Source organism: Phallusia mammillata, chromosome 2 (assembly GCF_965637545.1).
Source record: "Phallusia mammillata chromosome 2, kaPhaMamm4.hap1.1, whole genome shotgun sequence".
Taxonomy (NCBI): domain Eukaryota; kingdom Metazoa; phylum Chordata; class Ascidiacea; order Phlebobranchia; family Ascidiidae; genus Phallusia; species Phallusia mammillata.
Genome location: NC_137253.1, coordinates 23,883,940 through 23,904,744, shown reverse-complemented (window position 1 = coordinate 23,904,744; position 20,805 = coordinate 23,883,940). Strand labels below are relative to the sequence as shown.

Below are 20,805 nucleotides of genomic sequence, written 5' to 3'. Positions count from 1 at the left end.
TGCGCTTGGCTGAAAACGTTTTAAAACCGACGTAACTTGAACAAAGATGCGATTTTGACGTTATACAAAGATAAAGGCCGGGGGTGTGCGGCACCCTCACACCCCCGTACTCCGCGCCAGTGTATTGATTACTTTTTGCAGAAATTGGTACAGCTCTCTGCGACCCCTCAAGTTTGTTAAGCGACCCCTTCCGGGGTCGCGACCCCCAGTTTGGGAAGCCCTGGTTTAGACAAACAGTACATGTCCATTATATCAATACTCATCTTTTTCATCATGTCCACGTAAGGGAGTTTTAAAGTTTGCACAGAACAAAATGCAGTCTATTATTTTGGACAAAATTTCACGATTTTTTTCCACTTTTTTGTTGTGTTCAATAATTGAAAGTCTATATACGCCTCACTAAGTTTTTCCTTAATATTTACAGTTCCCAAAAGTGAAAGTGAAACATCATTGTCCACATGCTTCTTTGACTTCTCATGTTTTTCTGCTTTCTCACCTATTTTGGCTACATTTGTAAAACCATCTTTTGTCCAGTATTTTTCATCACCTCCAAACAGCAAACATGGAAAACAGAACAGTGCATTTTTAACTTCACAACCACAAAGCCATTTTTTCTTTTGATACCATTCAGAATTAAAACTGCGTATATATTTCTTGTTGTGGCTCATTCCTGGCTGACAAAGTTGAATATCAGGCGTTGGACGCCCTTTTTTCTTTATATTTACCTTTTCAGCATTTGATAACTGCGAAATCTTAAGTTGCTGAAGCTCACTTACAGTCACCGAATTAGAATCTTGAAAAGCCATGATTAAACTTTCAATCAAAAACTGTAAAAATGATTAAAAAAGAATAACTGTCGTACTGTACTCATTGTCGAACCTGATGGTACACGTGATTTGCTTTGGCACACAATAAACGCGGAACAGACAACTACTTCCGGGTGCCCAGGTCACACGCTACGTGATTGGTGGAGCTGCGCGAGCCGCAGCACCCTGGCTCCTATTTCGCCCAGCATGTAGCTTTTCAAAGTGCGCATGCGCAGAACCGCAAAACGTCATGAAACGTCACGAAACGTCAGGAAACTGGAGCTGCAGTTCCAGCATAGATATACATTAGTGTTTCCACAAAAAAAATTTTTTAATGAAAAAAAAAGTTCATTAGGGCGGAAATTATGCTTATTAGCCTATATATTGCTAAGGAATAAAAAATAAAAATAATGAAAGTTATTTGTAATATTATGGTAGGTGTATTAAGTAAAAATATCTAGGGGGTGCTGCAGCTCCGCAGCACCCTAGCACGAGCCGCCCCTGCTACTGCACTAGCCTATATCATTACTTCCAATGTTGACGGTATTTATTTATAACTGTTAAAGTAACCAAATGTTACAAATTAGAGCTTATTTGTAATTACGTTAATGCCGTAGCGAAAGATGCTGATGTATTTGATCCACTCCAGCCAGTCGAAAATAGTTTCAATGTTTACCAGAAATCCATCAAACAACATCATCAGAATGTAAGCAAGTGCCATTGCTACGTTTGCTATTGCAAATATTCGCACGGAAGCACTGACGCAGAAAGCCATTGTTGATGCACAAACAGCAGTCAGAAAAATTGTTAACAGAAAGAAAAAAAAATTCCCTGCGTCCAATCGGAAGCCTGACAATGTAAAACTACTCGATTAAAACAAGCAGCCATACAGAATATTTCAACCGCATGAACCCTCGTCTTAGAAATAAACGTAAGTTTTTATCACTTACCGACCATAAAGTATACAACCACTGTAAAGAACAGATTTGGCACAAAACGATTGGGAACAAGGTCTGCAAACACCTGAGCGATGAAATAGACCGAGACGCGATAGTAACCACTTGCTGACTCGTGTCTAAATATAAACACAAGAAAACTTTAATCACATTGTTTGCCTGAATCGACTATGGTGATTTCCACAATCTGTCTCGAAATTAGGCATACTGGTTAGGCCAGTGATTCCCGAACTTTTTCATATTTTTTTCAAAACGGTCCCTTTGCCATTATTTCGAGGGCTCGCGGTCCGGTCCGCCTAAATGTGTATTTCATAAAAACGAAAGTTGATTGCAGGATTTTATCTAGTTATTGTAAAATTGCGCATAACAATCATCCAAAGACAGCATGTGACATCACAAACAGGAAAAAAAAACATTACGATTGTGCGCGAACAATTGCATTTTTGATAGTTGTCATTCAATAAAGGCCATTGTTTAGCAATGGAGACAGTCGATTCTCAATTTTACTTTGTTTTAAACTTATTTAGTGGCACAAACTGACGCCAAATAAGATTAAGAAATTACTTCAACCGCTTCGCGGTCCCCCCAAAACTGCCTCACGGACCCCTAAAGGACCGCGGACCCCAGTTTGGGAACCGCTGGGTAAGGCAGTGTTGTAATCGGGCCTAAAAATGAGGCCAACGGCAAACCCAAACTCGAAATTTTCTTTAAAAAACGCCCGAATCCGCCTTGAAAGTTATAGATTTACCATGGTGAGTCTATTACACAAATGTGGTCTAAATTTGGTATAGCCAGGCCCGGCCCGGTCCGACCTACAAACTTTGTGTTGAGTCACTGATACACTTGAATCAGAGTCATCAGGGTCAGATTAAGCCTTTCTTAGGCTCTAAGGTAGCAATCAAGTCTTTGGTGCCCCACACAAAGGTAGCCTATCTTGTGATGGCAGAAATGGTAACAAAGTGTCAAAGGCGAAAAAACTTTAGAAAGAAACTTACATCAAGTGCGAACGATTTTTGATGAATATTTCCAATGCGGACAAGTTGGATATAACATTGGTGGATACAAGAAAAAAAAAGACTCCAGCTCTGACAAAAAAAAACGCATAAAATACTCAGTTAAGGTAATTAAGCATACAAATTATTTAGCCTCATTTTTTTTCAATATACTAACCGATTTTGCAAACCGGTCTGAAACGATGTGTCGCTCTGATAATAGATGAGACCGATCAGAAAGGCAAATACGAGCATGATAATAATTTGCACGAATGACGTCATGGGATGTCTGATGATGTTTAGCCCGGTTCTCTTCACAACTACTCGAACCTTAAAAAGTGTTGACAAATGGCAATTGGGCTGACGAGGAGTGGTTCGAACAGTTTTTTTTTAATTTCTAATTGTTTTTTTTAGCGTTGCATGAATACAAATATTGGTTAGTTGCGAAGGGCAGTCCTTTGACAAAAATAGTTGTAAGTAACGCTTGCCAATACCAACCAGAAATGTTTTTAAAAAGCTGAATTCCTCATAAACTCAAATGTCCGATGCCCCGGTGCCGGGATCACACCATTCATACCTGGGGTCATAGCAATAGGCAGAATATGATTTTTTTATATTTTGAGTCTATATTGGCTTTTTATTCAACAATTATAATATTTCTTCTGTCTTGAAATGATGTATATCATAAAGTTACGGTTTACTGACACTTCAATTTAATTTCGCTTCGACTCCCAGGGCGCTGAAATCGTTGAACATTGCCAACGGCAATCGGCAAAAATTGGCATCAATCGGCATAATGCGGCTAATTGGCGAGTTGCTTTGGATGATAAACATTGTTCCGCTTAAACTTTTAGCCTTAAAACATACTCTGTTTGTTTTCTCTAATTTTCTATGTCCTAGTCATATTTTCTATGATTTAAAACTACTGTAATTGTACGTATAGAGCTTTGTACTTTGTCCGTAATGTCCGATGTAACGTCAACACTCGTGGTAAAATGTACAACAAAAAAACACATTTTATCTGTAGTAGCTCAAAATTAAAGTATGCTTGTTGAAGAGTCGCATCTAAGCTATGCCTGTCACCACAATAAAGTTTACTTTCAACTGACTACAATACAATTGTAACCTTACAAACAAAAAATTGAAATGTATACATTTCTATAGTTCTAGCCAAAAAAATAAATGTTTTAATTATTACTCATCGGCATAACCACGACGATCCCACCACTATGCTACTGTGTTGTGGAGGCATACGTAGGGCAAGAGGTATTAAGCCAAAATTAACTAGAAAAGTGGCTTTCTGATATACTTCCATTTTATATATTCTATACGATATTTACCAATTTACTACACTATACACAATTTTATCTACATACAGGATTGTTTTTGCAAGCAAAAACGAATGGGTCCCCACACGCGTGTTTATGCGGATTTACGGTAAACCTATGTGGCGGTTATTTTTATATTCTTAAGGACAAATTTTTCACAAAGCATAAACTTAACTTTAAAAGTTCTTTTCCGTATTCTTTTAGCATCATTATTGTCATATAATTACAAAAAATCGGTGAAAAAAGAACGGGGAAAATACATTCAATTTAATCTCTTGCTTTGACCTTGATATTGTGGTTCAAGTTCAGTTTTTAAACACAAATTTTCCTAGAAAGCCTTAACTGTTGTATTAGACACTATATAAAAAAAGTTGTTTGCTACAAAGGTATACATAACAACTTGTTTTTCACTTAACTTTGTTTCGCAAAAACGACCGTTTAATGACCTTTTGACACTGTTTTTAATAGCGTGCAGTCCTTAGTGTTCAACAATACCGTTCGGCCTAATTTATACATGACTTAAGTACTGATTCTTGAATTGATTTGTCAAAAATAAAGAAGATACGTTATGACGAAAAATTCGTAACGGTGTTGTAATGCCTACAAGTTGACCTTTAGTGACCCGTGGTTATGAAACGGCCAAGCTGACAACGAGAATTTAAAGACCATTTATGTTGATCAACGTTGTTTTGCCTGACATAAACGAAACCGAAGTACGTTTATCGAGTTCGAATTACGTCTTAGGTGTAAAAACTTCGCCAAAACAGAAAATGCGCGTGATAACTCAATAAAACGACACAGCATTGCTGCACAAAAAAACAGCCGATTACTAATCACCGAAACGACTGTCTCGTAAAACGTCTGTCCAGACGTCAAGCTGAGAACTCCCGCTCTGCCGCCTTAATCGTAAACCAGTGAATTCCTCCCTTGGGACTTATATCTGACTGATAGCGTACACATATTATGGGTTGTAAAGGTAACTGGCAAAATTTTAAATACTAAACGAATACCCTGCTTAAACAATTGTTAACTTTTTCAAATATTTCTGCACCATAGGGCATGTATTTCTGCCTTAAAACTAAAACCGATTATTTCGGGGTTTAAAGGGTAAAAAATGGGTGAATCCGAAAAAAAGATACAAAATTCTTTAAAAAACTTTACATTGCACCAAACAACAAAGCATGAAACTCCAAGATGCTGTACTTTAGTCAGCATAGCCGTTTCAAAAATTTTACGTTTTTGGGGCCTGTGGGTGAACCGCTGGGTCAATCGGGGTCAAACTTCAGGAGGATCAAATTTGGATTATTAACTATCATCTCTGTAAATTTGAATAAATTTGGAGCACTCTTTCTTGACCAAACGCGTCTCACAAGCCAGCGTTAGACAGAAAAAAAGAAAAAAGAAAAAAAAAAAAAAAAAAGAAAAAAGAAAAAAAAAATACGGACAAAAACAATATGTGTCCCCTTCAGGGAAGGGGACCCATAATAATGGCACCACAATACTTTACTGTGACGTCATATATGCCCGGTCCGATCTATCCCATGTCCGAGGTACCCCCGTCTCCCCTGCGCGATCAGTGTGCAAAAGGGGATCCAAAATACGCCCCACGAACATCATTTTTAAAATGCCATCGCCTATATTTCAATTGGGCTACTGGGTAATTCGAATTACCGCCTGTGTTAAATAGAAGGCTAGATGCAACACTTTTGCACTAAAAATTGAAACATTAATGGCTAAATTTCTAAAATTAAACCATGCTAACTGTATGTGCGTTCCGTTTTTGTTGTAAGATTTTGAAGAGATAAGCAGGCGTGTGGACGGTTTCAAATAACCTTTAAAGAAACAAGTTTGGACACCGCTGGCGGGACATACACAAATGTCAGCAGTAACGAAATTCAACAAAAAACTTTCACCAACGGCTGCCAAGCGTTTGCTCATTTTTGTTTTAAAATAAAAAAATAGATTTTGATCATGGCGCGTGAAAAGCCCGGAGTAATTTGCCCGTTTTTCTCATTGTTTGCACACAATACGCGAACAAAAGTCTAACGTTTTTAGTAACCCACTTAGTGCAAGCTTGGACTGATCTTCGCACAAAAGTTATCATTTTTTTCACTGCATGTTTGCTGTATGGCGGTTTGTCGGAAACAACCGGACTGCGGCACGCGGCGCCGACTGTATAAAGAGTTCACTATTGAGCGGCATACTTTTTTAGGTTAAATGCTCTAAAAAACGTGTTTGTAGCAATACTTGCATACGGCTGTGCTGCCAAGTCCAATATGTAACTTGCAATAGTTGCAATAAATTTTCATTGGTAAGCATCTGCTGTTTTAAAACGGTCCGCAAGGCAAAATGGTTGCCGATCCCTGCTGCGTGGATCACCTCGAAAATTATTGTGTTCAACTTTTTTGTAAAATTTTCCATGTTTACAGATAGCAAAGAGACGGTCAGTCATATCGTTTACAGACAACGACTTGGTATCTTACCTGATGGAAAAATCCAGTTGCATACTGTGTTTCATAGGAACTTATGTCAAGCTTTCTCGATGAGGTACCAAGTGATTGCTCGTAATGTTTTTGGATCTCCTGCCATGCAGAATATAATATGCGTCAAAGAATCTACAGATAACTGTATTGTAGTGCAGGTGTATCAAACTCAACAACTTTGAGGACGCAAATCAAAGTTTTAGGTAATCGAGGGCCACAATATTGAAACATTTGTTGCCGTGTAAAATGAAAAAAAATCATTTCATGAATAAAAAGTAAACTGTTTATTAATGCCATTAACTACATAGGCGCCGAGTTTTACAAAAATGCAAAGTGGCGGACGTAAAATATGACGTCACTACATGTGACGTCACTAATGCGTGCAGCCACAAGAGCCCAAACTCAAAGCCTAACAAAGTTCCAATAAAATGCAACGTTCGTCAAAATCATTAATAAGGGAATGTTTAAAGTAATACTAGAAAAGTGGCTTTCTGATATACTTCCATTTTATATATTCTATTCGACATTTAACAACTTACTACACTATAAAATGTATGATTGTTTTTCTAAGCAAAAACGAATGGGTCCCCCAAACGAATGGGTTATTTTTAGATTTTGTAGATAAAAGCATTAACTTAACTTATTCTTTTTGCATCTTTATTGTCATATAATTAAAAAAAAAGAACGGGAAAAATACATTCAATTTAATCTCTTGCTTTGACCTTGATATTGTCGTTCATGTTCAGTATTTAAACACAAATTTTCCTAGAAAGCCTTAACTGTTATATTAGACACTATATAAAAAAAAGTCGTTTGCTACAAAGGTATACATAACAACTTGTTTTTCACTTAACTTTGTTTCGCAAAAACGACCGTTTAATGACCTTTTTACACTGTTTTTAACAGCATGCAGTCCTCAGTGTTCAACAATACCGTTTTGCCTAATTTATACATGACTTAAGTACTGATTCTTGTATTGATTTGTCAAAAATAAAGAAGATACGTTATGACGAAAAATTCGTAACGGTGTTGTAATGCCTACAAGTTGACCTTTAGTGACCCATGGTTATGCGACGACCAAGCTGACAACGAGAATTTAAAGACCATTTATCGCGGCGTTCTAAAAAGTTAAGTTTATTTTTTCATATTTATGTTGATCAACGACGTTTTGCCCGACATAAACGAAACCGAAGTACGTTTATTGAGATTAAATTACGTCTTAGGTGTAAAACCTGCGCCAAAACTGAAAATGCGTGTAGTAACTTAATAAAACGACACAGCATTGCTGCACACAAAAACAGCTGATTTCTAATCACCCAAACGGCTGTCTCGTAAAACACGTCTGTCCGTACGTCAAGCTGAGCACTCCCGCTCTGCGGCCTTAATCGTAAACCAGTGAATTCCTCCCTTGGGACTTATATCTGACTGATAGCGTACACATATTATGGGTTGTAAAGGTAACTGGCAAAATTTTAAATACTAAACGAATAGCATGCTTAAACAAGTGTTAAAATGTTCAAATATTTCTGCACCATAGGGCTTCTGCTTTAGCAAGTATAGCCGATTTACAAATTTCACGTTTTGGGGGGCTCTGGGTGAACCGAGGGATTAAACGGGGTCAAAATTCACATGGAACCACTTTAGACGAATATCTGTAATGTGTGCAAATTTGAAAAAGTTTGAACCATTCTTTCTTGACCAAAACGTGAGAACAATAGCCGCGCTAAAAATTTCAAATTTGGGGGGCTGTGGGTGAACCGAGGGATCAAACGGGGTCAAAATTCACATGGACCATCTTTAGACCAATATCTGTAATGTGTGTAAATTTGAAAAAGTTTGAATCATTCTTTCTTGACCAAAACGTGGGAACAAATCCGCGCTAAAAATTTCACGTTTTGTGGGGCTGTGGGTGAACCGAGGGATCAAACAGGGTCAAAATTCACATGGAACATCTTTAGACCAATATCTGTAATGTGTGTAAATTTGAAAAAGTTTGAACCATTCTTTCTTGACCAAAACGTGGGAACAAATCCGCGTTAGACGGAAAAAAAGAAAAAAAGAAATAAAGAAAAAAAGAAAAAAAAAAAAAATACGAACAAAAACAATATGTGTCCCCTTCAGGGAAGGGGACCCATAATTAATTTGAAACACGTTGCTGTAGAGTTTATCGTTGGTTTGGAAACGTTTTAAAAAATGTTTTGTCACGTTCTTGTTGCTTTGTACCAACTAAGATAACTGTTCATCACAACACATTCCCATTGTACACGATAACGACCAACCATTCACTTCCAAACAATTGTGTGTTTGATGTCATAAACGAGGTGTGCTATATACCAGTGGTTCCCAACCTTTTTGACCTTGCGGCACCCTATTAAAGAGATAAAGAGTTTGCGGCACCCTGGCAAAACTGGATCAATTTTATGAGGTTTCTGTATTTCAAATAACTGTATAAAACAACACAGAATGAGTTGTACAGTATAGGGCGCGTAAATAAATGTATTTATTTAAAAGTCAGTGTGAAATTTGGGCTTGGCTTCGTGCACAAAGTCCATTAATATGTGAAGGCACATTCGATAAAGTCACCCGCATTTCTTCCTCGACTATAAGTAGTCGTTCTCGCTTTTTAGTTTTTATGTTCGTTAACAAAGAAAATCCACTCTCACAGGTATGACGTGAAAAACAGCAAAAGCACAGTAGCTTTCCTTCCAACGCAAGGATATTCATTTCCAATTTTTATCCAGAACGTGCGAAGGACATATGCTTGTGCATAAGCTTAAAATTTCCATCGTTATGCTATTCAAACTTTTTTTTGGAAAGAAACGCAACGAGTCGAAATCTCTTTCACTCGTTTTTTTCCTGGGCGAGAATCCAAAGGCTTACCACGGAGTATCTACTTACCGCCTGCGACTTCCCCACGAAGCGATTCTCCAGAATAGAGCCGGGAATAACTGCGAGACGCGAAACTTAATTCACACTGAAACTCGGTTAGAAATAAATAAATTCCGCACTTATGGGGTTAAAGTTAAAATAAAGGATGGGTTGCAGTATTGCAATATCAATATCTCGCGGCACCCCTGAGCATTGCAATTGGCACCCCAGGGTGCCGCGGCACCCCGGTTGGGAACCACTGTGCTATACCAAACGGGTTGCAGTTTTAAGGCACGTTTTATTGCTTTTTCGCCAGCACACATGTTTAAATGCAAAATCGTTACTGATTTTCTTTACATTTTACGATGTTTCGTAGGATACCGCTATGAAACTAAGCAAAATATCCACGGTGGCCGCCACCGTGCTTCAAAAACGCAAGGTCGCGGCGCCACCCTGCCACTGCCTACTCGGCGCCTATGATTAACTACATTAAAAGACATGTTGTTTAAAAATGTAAGAAATTACAAACGGGAAAATGACGCAACAATCGCAATTGATCGAACTAACACAGGGTTATTTCGATCATCCTATGTTAATGTTGCATATACCACTAATAGAGAATGATTGTATCATGTTCACTCACTGGTCTAACAGGGTATTTCGCCTGAGTAAAACACATACGCTCTAAAAGTTACTTCGCGGGTCGCACAAAAACTCTTGAGGGCCGCATGCGGCAAAACGTTTCGAGGTTTTACCATGCATTCTTATTCAAAAATTGTTTGAGTTGTACAACTTTCGGATTGGCCAAACCAGGGTAGTACCTTTTAAGTCGAGACGGGGTTCAGGATTCGGACCTGACTTCACATTCTTTGCCACTCTGTTTCGGAAAATAAAATTACCAAGCTCAGCCTGATGCTTAGCTAACAGCCGTAAATCGTCTTGTGTACGCCATTGTCTAATGCAGGGCTACTCAAACTTTCTTGCTCTGCGACCCCTTTTTCAAACAGAAATTTCTGCGCGACCCCTTAAAGGGTATAGCCCAGTGCTTCCCACCCTTTCGTGGACCATGGCCCCCTTAAAGTAACTTTTTGGTCTCGTGACCCCCTTCAAGTTAACATGTAGGACCTGTGGCCCCCTTAAAATGTAGATAGCAATATCGCGTTGGAATGCGGTATTAATTTTGGCCTTAAACATGTCTAATACAGTAAAGGAGCGTGATAAACCTCACTACAAACAAATAGTATATGGAATAGTCGATTAAATTAGGGAATAAAGTTAAAGTGAAAATGACTTTTAGTGGGTGTTTCTTGTGAATCTACGCCCGTGCCCCAGACTTGACGTGTTTAAGTCACCGCCGACAATGTCAAGAAAGAAATCTGCGGGGTTGTGATACTGTGGGCACGGGTATCCTTTGTAAAAAAGTTTGTAGTGATTGTAAATGATTGCAAAATTTCGTTCCACTGCATTCAAACTTGTCGAAGCTAATAATTACCCAAAAATTTGCAATATTTTGGATGCTAAACCATTTTTTAGGCAAGTCAGCCCTGTTTAAACGCAACAAAAAACTAGAAAAGTGGTTTTCTGATATACTTCCATTTTATATATTCTATACGATATTTATCAATTTACTACACTGTACACAATTTTATCTACATACATAATTGTTTTTGCAAGCAAAAACGAATGGGTCCCCACACGCGTGTTTATGCGGATTTACGGTAAACCTATATGTGGCGGTTATTTTTATATTCTGAAGGACATATATGTGGCGGTTATGTTTATATTCTTAAGGAAAAAAGCATAAACTTAACTTTAAAAGTTCTTTTCCATATTCTTTTAGCATCATTATTGTCATATAATTACAAAAAATCGGTGAAAAAAGAACGGGGAAAATACATTCAATTTAATCTCTTGCTTTGACCTTGATATTGTGGTTCAAGTTCAGTTTTTAAACACAAATTTTCCTAGAAAGCCTTAACTGTTGTATTATACACTATGTAAAAAAAAGTCGTTTGCTACAAAGGTATACATAACAACTTGTTTTTCACTTAACTTTGTTTCGCAAAAACGACCGTTTAATGACCTTTTGACACTGTTTTTAATAGCATGCAGTCCTTAGTGTTCAACAATACCGTTTTGCCTAATTTATACATGACTTAAGTACTGATTCTTGTATTGATTTGTCAAAAATAAAGAAGATACGTTATGACGAAAAATTCGTAACGGTGTTGTAATGCCTACAAGTTGACCTTTAGTGACCCATGGTTATGAGACGGCCAAGCTGACAACGAGAATTTGAAGACCATTTATCGCGGCCGTCGAAAAAGTTGTTTATTAAATTTCATATTTATGTTGATCAACGATGTTTTGCCTGACATAAACGAAACCGAAGTACGTTTATCGAGTTCGAATTACGTCTTAGGTGTAAAACCTGCGCCAAAACTGAAAATGCGCGTGATAACTCAATAAAACGACACAGCATTGCTGCACAAAAAAACAGCTGATTACTAATCACCGAAACGACTGTCTCGTAAAACGTCTGTCCAGACGTCAAGCTGAGCACTCCCGCTCTGCCGCCTTAATCGTAAACCAGTGAATTCCTCCCGTGGGACTTATATCTGACTGATAGCATACACATATTGTGGGTTGTAAAGGTAACTGGCAAAATTTTAAATACTAAACGAATATCCTGCTTAAACAATTGTTAACTTTTTCAAAATTTTCTGCACCATAGGGCATGTATTTCTGCCTTAAAACTAAAACCGTTTATTTCGGGGTTTAAAGGGTAAAAAATGGGTGAATCCGAAAAAAAGGCACAAAATTCTTCAAAAAACCTTACATTGCACCAAACAACAAAGCATGAAACACCAAGATGCTGTACTTTAGTCAGCATAGCCGTTTCAAAAATTTTACGTTTTGGGGGCCTGTGGGTGAACCGCTGCGTCAATCTGGGTCAAACTTCAGGAGGATCAAATTTGGATTATTAACTAACATCTCTGTAAATTTGAATAAATTTGGAGCACTTTTTCTTGACCAAACGCGTCTCACAAGCCAGCGTTAGACAGAAAAAAGAAAAAAAAAAAAGAAAAAAAGAAAAAAGAAAAAAAAATACGGACAAAAACAATATGTGTCCCCTTCAGGGAAGGGGACCCATAAATACAGTGTGAGATAATGTGCCACGGTTTCTTGACATAAATCAATAACCCAAAGCTACTTATAGGCACACACAATTTTCGCATACCAATATCGCTGAAATATCCAACCGCCTTCTTTGCAGGACCTCGGTATACAATCTGACCCTTGTTGAGGATAACAAGGCGATCGAAGAGCGAGAAAATAGAGTAGCGTGGCTGATGGATTGACATAATGATGTTTCGCCCTTCGTTGGCCAGACTGCAAAACGGAAAGAAGAAATTAAATTGCAAACTGGAAGCGTGTCGTCCTTGGGGCGGAGCGGGAATGTATTAACTAGTGATGTACCAAATCGGCGAAATTTCGATTCGGCCGAAACCGAATATTCGGCGGTTTTGCCGAATAAATTCGGCCGAATCAACCAAATCATTTATGACGTCACGCGAAGTCGTACGGTACGCGTTTGACATGAAAACATAAGTTTTCTGTGGGGTTTAACATTGCCATAAGCATAATTTCCAACCCGGCAATGAATTACTATTTAGTTGTCTGCAGTGGGGAAAACGATAATGTGGTAAAAAATATAATAACTAACAGGATTTTCGTTGGAACTAAGCAGGAAAGACACGCTTAACGCTTCAAATGTGTGTTCATAAAAGATTCGGTTTCGGCCGAATCGCAACAAATTATTCGGCCGAAACCGAATCTTTGCAAAAGTGGCCGATTCGGCCGAATAAATTCGGCAAACCGAATATTCGGTACATCTCTAGTATTAACCGTTCCGGTTTAGATTTTAAAGAACTAATTTCTTTGTTTTTCAATTTCGATTTATAGCTAAATCAAAGCAAACGTGTCATTGTGGCTCATTACCATTACGAAAAAACTAAATCAGAACGGAAATGACATTTTGCACAGAACCGTGACAACATCACATTGGGTCGGACTATTTAGTAACGACAGGGTGTAGCGACGGTGATTTTTTTGGAATGCGGTTGTGAAGGAACTGTGGACGAGTAGATACTACACTAGGTGGACATTAAAAACAACATTACTTCCGCTTTCATTTTGAACGTATCAAATATAAAATGATAATCAACCAATATAGGCCTACAAAACAAAACAATTCACAAAGTTCGGGAATGTTTAATGAAATATTTTTATTGGCTCTTGTCTATTACTTGAAATTTCAATCACATTAACACTTACACTTTATAAATTCCTACACATTCGTATGAAAGGTATAATTCTAACGTTTTGAACCGCAGACTTACCAACAACCAAAAATTAATTCTTTTTGGCGTAGAATCTAAAATTTGGTCTCTGTTATAAAATTGTTGTAAATGATTTGTGACTTTTGTAACTTTTTTGGGCATGTACGGGAAAATAACGGGAAATTTGTAGCTAATGCAGAAAAACGCTCCATACACCAAGGTGCATATCTAATGAAGTTTTTAGTCCAACTGGTGCTAAGTTATACAAATTAGTCGTTTTTTATACATATAACCCACAAGAAACTCAAAATGAAACAAATTTAATAGATTTGTACAGTCATAAAAAGGAATTTTTAATGTGCTACATGACCTGGAAATGTAATACAGTTTTAGTATGTACAACTTAGAAATCAGCACTTATTACTATTGGACAATGAAGTCAGAGTGATCTATACACTTTGAATGTTTCTTCCAACTATTCCTGAGGGTTTAACTGTTCACAATAAACAAGTTAATACATTTGGTATGTCTGAACTCGACGCAAACAACTGCTGCACACAAATTAATTCAGATTTATTCGAAAGAATAGACTAACAGTCTAAAAATACTTTTGAATTAACAATTATCCGGCCATATGTTTGTATATCACTTTACAATAACCACCTTGTCGCTTTTGCGCAAAGTTGAAAACCTTGAATGCAATTCGGTTCGGCAACCATGTAATTTTACGCTTCAGCGAATCGAAATCGTGACGTCACACAATGCGCATCAACGATTCGATTCGCTCATGTAAAAGGCTTAGTAACTGGCTTATAGAATGTAAATAACACTGGGCAACAAAAAAATATTTTTTTACTGGTGTCTATAATTTTTTACTTGATTTTGACTATTTCCAGTGCCCTAATTTCAAAAATGCAATCGGTTTATCTGTATCACGTCTAGTTTTCCTGTTATGGTACATCCACGTTTGAAAAACAATCTATATGTATACGCTATAGTGAAACTGGTTTTGAGGATTTTATTTGGAATTAACGTTTAATTGCAAGAACAAAATTTTGAATTTAATTTTAAATGTAACAGGTGGACACTCCTAACCAACAAAATTCAACATTTAAAACAAAAAAATGTTTCAAATTTGTAAGTTTTTAGGTATATCGGGTATAGGCCTACACATTTACTTCTGTAACTTTCAGAAATGACTGGCAGCAATATCGTCCCGTTTAATTGACCAACAGCAGTTAGCCAGGACCACATTATTTAGACACGTCTCGTTTTACTGATATCCTGTTGGAACCTTTCAGCTTAATTCTCATCATTTATATCCCTTACGTTTTAAGGGAAGTGTAGCTTTATACTTATTTTCGTACCGAATTTTTCAGATCGCTTAATAACTTAGTTATGTACTCTTTTCTAATAATTTCAGTCCCTTTCTACTGTTTTTGTTCATTACTGCAATATTCCAGTCAACATTAGGTAAGTGGAGCCCATTGCTTGCCCTAAACCCCTAAAGTCACATCGAAGTGTGCAAGATATGCACATTTGATACAAATCGTTTTTTTTTTGTTGTTTTTTTAAGTTGTGTTGTATGGATATTCACCAGTAAGGTAGCATAAAACATCTTGTTAATTCATGCAACACCTTATAGATGACCTAGCCACTATTAATTTTAGTTTTACCACCTTGCTTTACGAGTCTGAAAATCACTCCATAAAACACGTATAGTTTAAAGTTACCACTAGCCTGCACCAACCATTTTTAGGCAGAGCATTAGCATAGAACACATATTCATGCTATGAAACTGACTGCACTGTAGGAAATTGATGTGTATAATGTAACAAAGCTTTAACAAACACATAAAAGCATGATTTTAATGTCATTGAATCAATATGGTCATAAATTTTGATTTTGTAAATAACTTAAAAAGTTGATCTGATTGAAGAAAACCGTAATGATTTTTGAAATCAGCACCCCAAAATTAGTCAATATCAGTTTTAACATTAAAGACACCAAAAATTGTGTTGGCCAGTGTAATCAAGCGTATAGATTACGTTAAAGAAAGCTGCATAGCGCAATGTTTTTAATACATTCATAAATGAGAAGATGCAAAAGCAATTTTGATCATGTCGAAAAGTCCAGTGTTTTTTTTAAGGTGTTTTGGGAAATTTCTCCAGCGGTTTCCCAAAATTTGGACTTGCAACTACAACTACAGTTTTTGGTATTTAAATGAAACACTTGCGGTCTCTTAAAACTACTTAGCGGTCACCCAAACCAAACCTGGAAAAGTCTGCTGGTTGTCTTATTGTATGTTGCAAATTTAAACAAAATAGTCAAGACCGTACTCCAAAACTGTTATAACGACCCGACCTATCTACTAGTTCGTCACGGTTTTGTCCTAAATCAGAATGGCGTTTCGTTTCCGATTTAAATTTCGAAATGGGAAAAACCTGCCCGTTCTAAATTTAACTAATTTGAAACGAAAGTGAATTTTTTGTTCTTGTTTAGCTGGAGTGCCAAGTATTTTTACAAACGGCGCCCTACAGTCGTCTTGGAGGGACGCGCTCGTATGCGGTAGATGTTTTTCAAAAGTAGCATACCATGACGCTCGCGGTTGATCTTTGGAATTAGTTTTCGAGCAACTAATGAAAATTTTGGGTCTTTAATTTGCCGTATCATTTTTTTAATGACCTAACTTTAAAAATTCATAACTTGACTTGAATTGGTTTCGTCATGATAAAAACAAAGATGCTAAATAGAGTTTTATAGGTTCCAAACCACCAATTAACGTTACGTTTTCAGGTGTCTGCGTTTTTTTTATGGATGAACTGGCAAAGCAAATGTTCAGCAAAACTTCAACGGTATTTGCATTTGAAGAGTTTTCAGCTTTTCGAAAACTAATAAACTCTGTTGAAGGGCACTGCAACGCCCAAGAATTTATGTCTATTCATTGTAAACAGCTTTCTGTTTTTAACATTGCAAAAACGAAATCTGCCCTTTTTCTCTATTTCATGTGGTAAAGCCATTGTCAGGCATTTTGCCAACTGAAGTGTAGGAACCCTACACTATGACCATCAATAGGTTATCTTGACACTCGACGATGACCAGCTATACAAGATTATAGAATCGAACAAGGCTTTTCAACCTGAGGGTAGCGGCGGTTTGTAATGATAGAACGCACTTTTGTGCTCATGCAATTATGCACTAAAATGTGTTTATAAAGAAATATTTTTTCCAAAAAAAAACGCAATGGTAAAATGGGAAAAGAAATTAAAAACAAGCAAATGCACCGCACCTAGGGACCCTGAAAATGTAAGCAGTGTAACAAATGACAAAAGCACAAGTTACCTGCACAGCAACAACACTAACGAGTTCGCTGTATTTGCATCAAGACCGGTGGTTGGCTCATCAAGAAACAATACAGGAGGATCAAGAATCATCTCCATGCCAACGTTCACTCGTTTTCTTTCGCCACCTGACACTCCGCGAATGAACTCGTTGCCCACCTAAAAAGTACCTACTGTTAAGTAAATTTATGTCACATTGTGTGCCGAATCCTAAACCGTAATAACTTTCACACTGTTTTAAAGCATGATTAACAACGTTATAGAGTGTGAAGTAGGCTAAATGGGATATTATGAAATAAATTTTATTTCTTCACATGAGTTATTTATGTACAAAAAATATTGAAACACGTAGCGGCCGTTAGTGAAATAAGAATTTTGTGATGCGAATTTGTGAACTTCATAAGTGTAAAGGTAGTGCGCCACTACCCTGCACTATGCCAAAGGTGTGTGCAGCCGACTAAAACCCAAGTAACGGTTGAAAGCCAATCAGCAACGAATTTACAAACATACCATTGTATCAGCACAGGCCTGAAGTCCCAGCTGTTCCACGACATCTTCAACCTTTTTCTGCCGTTGCTTGGCGTTGTACTGTTCAGGTGGAAGTCGCAAATTGGCTGAAAACGCGAGATTCTCTTTCACTGTCAAAGTCCCCAACACGATATCGTCCTGTAGGATAACTAGTTCAGTCAACTATTTTTCTGTGCCGATGAACATATTTTTATCTTTTTTTGACTAAGGCCCCATCCGCACTGCTCGCAAGTTCTTTGTTTATTAATGTTTTGTCCGCAGGCGGCGCGCGCTTGATGTCACGCTGCGTGCGTCGCTCGCAGCCGAATTAAAAATCCATTGTTCGGGCAGCGCGTGCAGGCAAAAGTGAACGAATTTGCTGTGTTGGGGTTGAGCCACATGGTGTTTATGTTAGTAAAACTGAATATTTTTGGTCTTTGATATATGTTGTGTATCCCAAACGATGTTATATAGATACCAGATAATGTTTAAACTCGTTCTGTTGTGGTAGCTAGTAATCCCAGATCAGCAAAGTATATAGCAGGGGTGGGGAACCTACTTAGTACCGCGGGCCGCATGAATTGCACAACATTTTCGGGCGGGCCAATTTTTTTTAATTCCGCTTAAAAATACCCAGGACAAGTGGTTTTACATTTCACCGCTCCATATTTGATTTTTTCTTTGCTGTCACATGTTTACTTCGACTAAAAATAAGAGTTTGTCAATTCTTCCTTGAACACCCTAGCTCAGTGGTTCTCAACCAGGGAACATGTCATTGCATGCCCGCCTCCACAATATAACACTGCATTTTGGCCCGCGCATGCAAAAATGTTACCCACCCTTATCTTAGATCATTGATATTTGTAAACAAGCGAGTTTCTAGGTAAAATAAACCCTGAATGTTGTAGTGAAGGTGGAAATGTAGTAAGGAACTTTATTTAGCTTGGGCCGTAAGTCTTACAACTCTACAAGGGAAATATATGAGAACATGGCTCGAATGATAACAAAGCGGTATAGTATGGCGGTACGATACAAATCGCCTCCCGTGGCGAGTTTGGAAAGACTACGTTAAGGCTTGTAAACTATGCGGCACAACTGTGGCACAAAAAATAGAAACATCAAAAACAGATCTCGCTACAATTCGCGCATGAACCGACGCAACAATCATAAAACATGTTGCATAGAGTTGCATTACAAACAAGTCCATGTACAGAAATCAGCATCAATATTTTTTCAGTTCTAAAACAATTTTGAATGAACGTACACATTTTACCCTGTAATTTTTAAGCTAAGCATAATTATGGGCCCCCTAGATTCTCATGGGCCCTGCACCCCCCTCTCGTGGGGCCTGCCTTTTTAACTTTATTCCCTAATTTAATCGACTATTTCACATACTATTTGTCTATATTGAGGATTTTACGATTACAGATTCTGGTTTATTAGATTCCACCTGTTTTAAGTCGAAATTAGTACCGAATTTCAACACGAGATTGCCATTTACACCTTTAAGGGGGCCACAGGTCCTACAGGGTTACTTGAAGGGGGTCACGAGGTCCAAAAGTTAATTTTAAAAAGCCACGGTCCACGAAAGGTTGAGAACCGCTGCCCTAGCTCCATTATACCGATCTGTCTTTTTTCCACGCTAATAGCGCTAAAACCAATTTAAAACTAACACCACATGGCAAATGATTTGACTGCAAGTAAAGGCAATCGAGTGACTGTTACGTCACAAATATAGCAAGTGGTTGAAAGTGCGGCATTTTTTAGTTTGACCTCATATTGTTGAATGGGGAGAATACCATCAGTAATGTCAAAGTCATTTGTACATGAACTTTTTATTTTTTTAAGCTATGTTGCATACTGTACTTTAACAAGATTGTTACAGGGCCACATTAAAAAGGCAAGCGGGCCGCAGGTTCCCCACCCCTGGCATAGGCAATGAGTAATAAAGCAAATATTATTTAGGAAATGTTATATTTAATCATCTTGTGCTGGATTTCATATTATTTAGGCTTGACAAAATGTTAGCACTCAACCAAGCATGAAGCAGACAATGTGGTCAACGCCGACGCAATTCCAAGCGAAGTGAGCGATCGTGCGTGCGAGCGATTAGCTAATTGGGATGTAGTTAATGTACCAAAGCTTAGGTTTGTCGAATTGATCCACAAGTAACTTTGCTAAATATTATTTTCACCCTAAAACCGAAATTTCACAGTCGCAAACACAACTTTTTGAAACACCAACAGTGGTACCCCGACCTGTTTTAGTTGTCATTACTTGAACCATGTTTCTATTTAAATTTGTTTTAGCATTGATTTTTTTGGTAAAAACGCTTATGTAATAAGCAGAACATTTGTATTTATGCCAGAATCAAAGTGTATAGACTACACTTTTGAGTGCTTACACAAATGACTCAGTTAATTGGATTTAGATTAATTGGTAGTAAAAATGTTAATATTTAACCATGTATCAAGTTAGGTTAAACTCCATTTCAAGAGCAGTCTCCTACCTGAACAACATATCCACACATCATACGAAAGTTACCGGGGACTTTATGGCCATTTACCAAAACGTATCCATCTTTTAGTCCCTTTGGATCCTTTCGTCTTGCTAAAACGTCTAGCAACCTACATGCAACACATATTTAAAAAGATTGTTTTAAACACACATTTCTATTAAGCTCAACTTATCTAGATGCACTGCGTTAAAAAAAAAACTGAGGGCATGCCCTTTAAAATGTATACCGGGTTTGTGTCCAAGGTTCTAGTTACTATACATATCGTTTATAAAACAATTAAAACTAAACTTACGAAGTTTTTCCACTTCCTGTAGGTCCCATGATTGCATTTAGACCTGGTGGTAGCAGACCGCTGCAAACACATACCTTGATTAAGGTGTTGGGTTGTTATATTAGATAACACTACCGACTGTTTTTACCTGACACCGCACAGAATCTCTTTCATTCCAGTTTTTCCACACACAGGAACATCGTTTAGTTTTTGAAGCACTTCATACCGTATGTTGTGAAAGCTTAGACTGATGCCATTCTTGTGTAACGACGGTCTATTCATATCCGACCCTGGAACGCTGCTTTTCAAAGCATGCAAACTGTGAGCTTATCTTAAACTTGCAGTGGATACACAGACGAACCAGCGTGTTCTCGCATGCTACTCGACTTGGT

At 37.7% G+C, this 20,805-nt stretch overlaps 1 protein-coding gene across 1 annotated transcript; it reads right to left on the bottom strand.

Annotated features, from left to right (window-relative positions):
* Nucleotides 1–1,194: 1,194 nt before the first annotated feature.
* Nucleotides 1,195–20,695, bottom strand: LOC145213186 (broad substrate specificity ATP-binding cassette transporter ABCG2-like). The gene is made up of 10 exons (XM_080081416.1): nt 20,562–20,695; nt 20,435–20,494; nt 20,134–20,251; nt 17,628–17,807; nt 17,119–17,276; nt 12,675–12,826; nt 6,566–6,678; nt 2,933–3,084; nt 2,758–2,847; nt 1,195–1,881 (listed from the first exon to the last, which is right to left on the bottom strand). The coding sequence occupies exons 1-10, from the start codon at nt 20,693–20,695 to the stop codon at nt 1,749–1,751; spliced, it is 1,290 nt and encodes a 429-aa protein (XP_079937542.1). The 3' UTR covers nt 1,195–1,748.
* Between the last annotated feature and the right edge of the window lie 110 nt (nt 20,696–20,805).